The sequence below is a fragment of the Hylobates moloch genome, unplaced genomic scaffold (genome assembly GCF_009828535.3).
Source record: "Hylobates moloch isolate HMO894 unplaced genomic scaffold, HMol_V3 SCAFFOLD_6, whole genome shotgun sequence".
Classification (NCBI taxonomy): Eukaryota; Metazoa; Chordata; class Mammalia; order Primates; family Hylobatidae; genus Hylobates; species Hylobates moloch.
Window position 1 is genome coordinate 89,867,348 of NW_026652281.1, and position 6,040 is coordinate 89,873,387.

At 63.2% G+C, this 6,040-nt stretch overlaps 1 protein-coding gene across 1 annotated transcript; it reads right to left on the bottom strand.

The window, feature by feature from the left end:
- Window positions 1-1,968: 1,968 nt before the first annotated feature.
- IRX3 (iroquois homeobox 3) lies at window positions 1,969-5,447 on the bottom strand. The gene is made up of 4 exons (XM_032155943.1): window positions 4,458-5,447; window positions 3,174-4,287; window positions 2,925-2,991; window positions 1,969-2,423 (listed from the first exon to the last, which is right to left on the bottom strand). The coding sequence occupies exons 1-4, from the start codon at window positions 4,722-4,724 to the stop codon at window positions 2,369-2,371; spliced, it is 1,503 nt and encodes a 500-aa protein (XP_032011834.1). The 5' UTR covers window positions 4,725-5,447; the 3' UTR covers window positions 1,969-2,368.
- Between the last annotated feature and the right edge of the window lie 593 nt (window positions 5,448-6,040).

Genomic DNA, 6,040 nt, shown 5'->3' on the forward strand with positions numbered 1-6,040 from the left:
CAGGCTGGGCAATACTCCAGCCTGGGCAACAGAGTGAGATCCTGTCTCTAAATTAAAGAAAAAAAGAGTAAGATTGCTTCTGCCCACCTACCTCGTGTCAGCCCTGGACATGCTTCCTCTCAGCCTAACAACTTCCCCCTTCGCCCTCATTATTGCCGTTTTGCAGATGAGGAGATAAGGGCTCAGAGAAGTGAATTGTCTGCCTCGGGTTTCACAGGGGGTAAGTGGGAGCAGAGTCGGTGCCACAGTCAAGCTTGTGAGGCGTGAGCTGTTGAGGTGTCGGAGTGCTGTCCTTGTAAAGTCATTCAATGTGCTAACCAGCCTCTGCCCCGATTCTGGCGTTCCGGCCTCGGGTCCAAGTCCGCGAGGATGAGCGGGCTCCACGTCTGGGGGCGCTGTGAGGAGGGCCAAAGCGAAACCTCAGTCTGAGCTTACAAACTGGGAAGGAGCCTGAACACCAGAAACACCGTTAACAAAGAGGGGGAACGCTGGGGAGCCGAGGAGAAGTCTCTTTGGCCTCTGGGGAAGGGGCTGGAGGAGCGAGCCAGCTGAGGAGCGGCTTTGCCGGGTGTCCACTAGCGGTTCGCCAGCCCTCTGTGCGTCCGCAGAGTGACACAGAGGCCGACACAGCCCCCTCCCCACTCGCCCCTGGGGCGCCGCTGCACCTTGATCACCCCCTTCGCGGAGGGGACTCCCAAGGCTAGGCGCTGGCCGCTGGGCCCGCATGGCCCAGTCCTGTCGGGCTCCCCTCTGCTGCCGCCGAGCTTTGAAGGTGTGCAGTGTTGAGCCGTGTCTTGTTCCGTGGCTTCGGGGGGTGTGCGCGCTTCCCATACCTCCCCGGAACGCGCGAGATAGTCACACGCGCCACTTTGAGGGTCAAATCCCCGGCATCTGGCCACACCGTACATTTACTAACGTGGGGAGGGGGCAAAAAAAATGTCTCTCTCCTTCTTACCTCGAGGTGTCACTCGCCCAAACACTCCCTACAGCTTCTTCAAGTCAAACTTGGGCAAGGTTGGCTGGCTGACTGCGAGAGGAAAAAGAGGGCGCGGAGGGGGCGCGGCGCACGGCCGGGTGGAGAGGCCACGGAGGCGAGGCGCCGAGTGTCCCCTTTGTCCTGTAGAGGGAGCTCCAGCCCCAAATTTCCCGGCTGCCTCCCCCGGCCCGCTCACCTCAGGCCGGCCTGGAGCCGGAATCCCGGCTGGAAAGGTGCGGCGGTCTGACACCCCCGCAACCCCCGCGCCGGGACCTTAGCAGGATGCTTCTTCTAGGGCACGTGGGAAAACCCACCGGGATGCCAAGACGCCCAGATGCTGCCAGGACCCGGGCTCTCCAACTCTCAACTAGAGCTGGGCAGTCACACATCATCTAGAGGGTTGATATGTACCCCTAGGCTCCCCTCTTCTCCATATCCGCCTCCACCGTCACCTCACACCCTGGCATCTATAAAGAGGGAAGGGGTGCAACCGGGTTGGAAGAGAATGGAATCTGGGCTCGTACAGCCTCTTACAGGTAACACTGAGAAAGCCTCAATTGTGTCGATCAAAGAATGCGGACGAAGGGAGTGATGAGAACACGCCCCCGCCACCCGCGTAGGCTAACCCCGTTGTGTCCAGACCCTTCGCTAAATCTCTTGGCAAGGTCACCAGAGAAGGATCCAAGCCCCCACGGTTGCTCCGGTAGACCTGCGGATCGGGCCTAGATTCCCAGCTCTTAGTAAAGAATCTTGCCGGGGTCTCCCACCTGTCTCCTGCTCCCGTTCTCTCGGCCGCCCCAGGTACTTTTCCAGCCACCTCTCCTGCTGCGGCGCCCCTAGCCCCGCCACTTCTGCGCCTCCTCAGCTATTGCTGTCCTTTGACTACTCGGTCCTGATTCGTCTCTCGTCCTTTCCCGCGAATTCTTCAAACAACCGAGGGGAGAAAAAACCCAAAAAACCGAACAGATCCGTCGAGGGGGCAGACAGGCGGGTTATAGTCAAAGTGGCAGCAGCTCATTTATTTAGCCAAAAATAGATACTTTCTCGTACAATTTGGTTCACACATATGTACATTTCTCTGTATATATATATATACACACACACACAAAGGCAGACACGTTTATTCTCACTGAAACTCCACCCCCCAAAATCAACCGGACAAACAAACCTCACAGCGAATGCGGGGTGCCACAGAAGCGACTTGGGGAGGGCTGAGGAGGACTGGTTTTATTTCTTTTTCTTACTTTTTTTGTTTAGTTTTGCTTTTAGGTATTTATACACGGACATGCTTACAAGTTGTAACTATACAGAGTGATTTTTTTTTTTTACAATTATTACAACGATTAAAAAAACTTTTTTTTTTTTTTTTTTTTTTTTTTTTTTTTTAAAGAACTAGGATGAGGAGAGAGCCGATAAGACCAGGGCGGCGTCCAGATGGTTCTGGGGCCTGGAAGAGAGACAGTAGTAGCAAAAGAGGTGAGATTCAGGAGCGCAGAGGCTGCCTAGGGCGGGGAGATCCTACTTGGATTGGGGCCGATCGTCAGGAAAGTGTCGCAATGTAAAATTATGTCCCGTTGTAGATGTGTGTGTTGGGGTTTAACTGTAGGGTGGGCACGAGGCGTCAGGACCCGAGGTCTGGGGCTGGAAAGAGGTGGGCGTCAGAGAGCCGCCACCCGCCCGAGGGGCCTGTGGGCCCAGCCACTCAAGGCTTCCCTAGAAGGTACAGGCGCTGTACCCTCCGGCCGCGCCTGGGGTGCCTGGGCTGGACTTGGAGAGCTGTCGCAGGGCCGACAGGGGCGACCGAAGAAGTGACTTTCGTCCCCTTTTACAAAATGCGTCCCAGCAGGTTCCCCCCTACCCCGGGGCAAAAGGCCGTGCGTGGTGCTCGGCATTCTCTCCTTTCCCCGCCAGCCAGTCCCCCCGGCCCCCCAACCTCGGGGTCTCTTACCGCCTGGGCACAGGCTGGAAAGCTGTCTTGAGTAACTTTTTCTCCACTTCCAAGGCACTACAGCGATCTAAGGGAAACGGGGGAAGAAAAAGGAGGGCCTTTAGAGCGCTCGGTTCCGGCGCCCAGGGCCGCAGAAAGCAGGAGCGGAGAGGGACGCGCCCTGCGCCCCCCGGGCCCTGCCCCTCCCGGCCAGCTCTGGCACTCCCAGCAGAGCCCGCCCCCGCTCCGTGCCCCGCGCTCAGCAGTCACCTGTTCCGCCTTCGGGCTCCGCTGGCCGAGCGAAGGCGGCGGCGGCAGCCGGGTGGCCCGCGGCTCCGGGAAGTCCCAGCAGGTGCGGAGGGGCAGAGCCCAACAGGGAGAGGGGGTGCGGGCGGGGGCCGGGGGGTGGGCCTGGAAACGGCCGGTTGGTCCAAGTCGGGAACTTGCCCAGCGGCGCTGAGACCAGTCTGTGAGCGGCGGCGGCGGCGGCCGGAGAGAGCTGCAGGGCGGGAGGCGCGACCGCTGCCCCCGGTGGAGACCCCCCAGCGCCGGGAGGCGAGCGGCGCGGGTTGTCCGGGCTTGTGGCAGTCTCCGCAAGGGACCAGATCTTGGGCTTCTGCAGGGCGGAGGCGGGAGCTGGTGCGGGAGCGCAGGGGTCCAGGCCCATGGGGGGCGAGGGCGGAGACGGCGAGGCCACAGCCACTGGTGGTGGCGCTGGAGCCAGACTCAGGACCGGTAGTGGCCGGTCCTCTAAGCCCTCAGAGCTGTCTTCCGAGTCGCTATTTTTGGAGTCCGAAATGGGTCCCAGGCCGAGGTCGCCATCCCTGCGCGCCGCCCCAGCCAGGGACAGCTCAGGCCCTGTGGCCGCGCCGTCTAAGTTCTCCAAATCTATCTCCTCGTCCTCGTCGTCGTCAGCCAGGCCCTCGCCCCCCGTGTCCTCCTCCTCCCCCCCGAGCTCCTCCTCCTCCAGCTCTAGCTCGCGTTTGCCGTCCTCCTCGTCCTCCTCTTCGTCTTCCTCCTCGCGCTCGCTCCCATAAGCGTTTCCCTCCTCGTCAGTGCGGCTGCGAGGCGCCCAAGTCATCTTATTCTCCTTCTTGAGGCGCCGGCGCGCATTGGCGAACCAGGTGGACACCTGGGTGAGGGTCATCTTGGTGATGATGGCCAGCATGATCTTCTCGCCCTTGGTGGGGTAGGGGTTCTTGCGGTGCTCGTTGAGCCAGGCCTTGAGCGTGCTGGTGCTCTCCCTGGTGGCGTTCTTGGGACGGGACGGGTCCCCGAACTGGTACTGGCCATACGGGTAGAAGGCGGGGTGCGGGTGCGGAAACGCGGCAGCCGCGGCCGGATGCTGCACCCCGGGGCTGTCCTTCAGCTCATACTGCGCGCCCTGTATGCACATGGAGAAGGAAGGGACACGCGCGGAGGGAGCGCGGGTGAGCCCTAGCCGTCGCTGCCTCCCCCCTCCTGGCCTGCACCCCTCTAGTCCGGCCCCCGCGTGCTCAGCTCGCCCAGCGCCCCAGCGCCAACCCCTCCTTCCCTGGCTCCGCGGGCTCTTACCAACTGCGGGAAGATGGGCAGCTCCGCGGCGTAGGGCAGGAAGGCGCCGTAGCCTTGGGCGGCGGCGGCCGCAGCGGCCGCGGCGTAGGGCGCCCCGTACACGGACGAGAGCACATTGGACAGGGACCCCGAGGCTGCCAGCTCCGAGGCTCCGGCACCCGGGCCGCCCCGGGCCCCCGCGCTGCCGCCGCTGCCGCCAGCGGCCCCCGGGCGCTCGGACGGGTAAAGCGGACGGATGTATTGGTATCCCAGCTGGGGGAAGGACATGGTGGCCCGTGGGGCACGGACGGAGAGGGGGCCCGGCCCCCGGGCCGCCCAGCTCAGCGCCGCCCGCGGGCTCCGGCGCGCATCGGGGGCTGGGCCGGGCTTGGGGCCGCGCTGCCGCCCGCGCTGCGCTGTGCTCCGCGTTCGCCTATTGATCTGCTCCGCGGCGGCGACGGTGGCGGCGAGGAGCCAGGTCAGGTCCGAACAGATTGGCGGAGATTCCCGGGGCTCTGGGCTCTGATTGACATTTCTACGGGGCGCAAGCCCCTCCTCTCTGCGCCGCGCTCCCTCCTCTCGGCCGCCGGAGCTGCCTCTGCCCGCGCCTCGCTCCTCACTGCCCTCCTCTCCCCAGCAGTGTCGCGCCTCGCTTCCTTCGCCCTCCTCTAGTTTTCACTCCCCCTCCTCGCCCTTCCTCTGCCCTCCCCTCTCCGCACTCCTCTTCCCCCAAGGATCGCTTCCGCTCCTTCGTGCTCCTGCACTGCCCTGGACGCTATGAAACTCTCCTTTCTCCTCTCCCCTTCTCTTTCCCTTTCTCACGAGGGCTTTTGCTCTCCAGTCCGTTCCCTTCACTTTTTCCTCTCTCACTACTTCTATTTTTTAAATCTCTCTCTTTACTCACACGATACTCCCCCCAACCTTTCCAGCCTCTGCGCCCTGGGCTAAGTAAGGCAGCCAAAAGTTGTGGACACTTAGGGTGCCGCGCGGGGGGTGTGTGTCCGTGTCTGTGTGTCCATCCCCGCCCTTCCACCCCCTCCCTCGCCCTTCCCCAAATCTCGGGTCTGACGTCGCGCCCTCTTATTCGACTTTTCCCCGCGTCTCTTCCCCGAGTCGCCAATCGCCTGGGCGCCTTACGGGCGAGGCCGCCCACCCCCGCGGATCCCGCGCGCGGGGCGGGGCGGGGCAGGGGCGGGAGCCAGAGCGCCGCGAGTCCCTGCCCGCCCCCTCCTGCCCGCGCCGGGCGGGGGAGCGAGAGGCGCGGGGACTGGGTGAGTGCAGGGTCAGCTCGCCCCTCCCGCCTCCCGCTCCTCCGAGCCTGTCCCCAGGCCGAGGCGCGGGACCTGGGCCGAGGCTGGCTCCGGGAGCTCCCCTGTGCCCAGGCCCCTTTTACAGCTCGCACCTCTCGACTCCTGGCCACTTTCAGCAGCTTAGGGAGGGAGATAGCAGCCGGCGTGGGGGTAGGGAGCGAGGGAGTGCGTCCTAATAGCGTCTTCAGAGGCCACCTCGCTGCCCTGCGGGGGCAAGGCAGCCCCCAACCCAGGAGGACCAAACCCTGAGATTAACCACTTAACGCCGCCCCCGGGTCCATGTGCGAATACCTT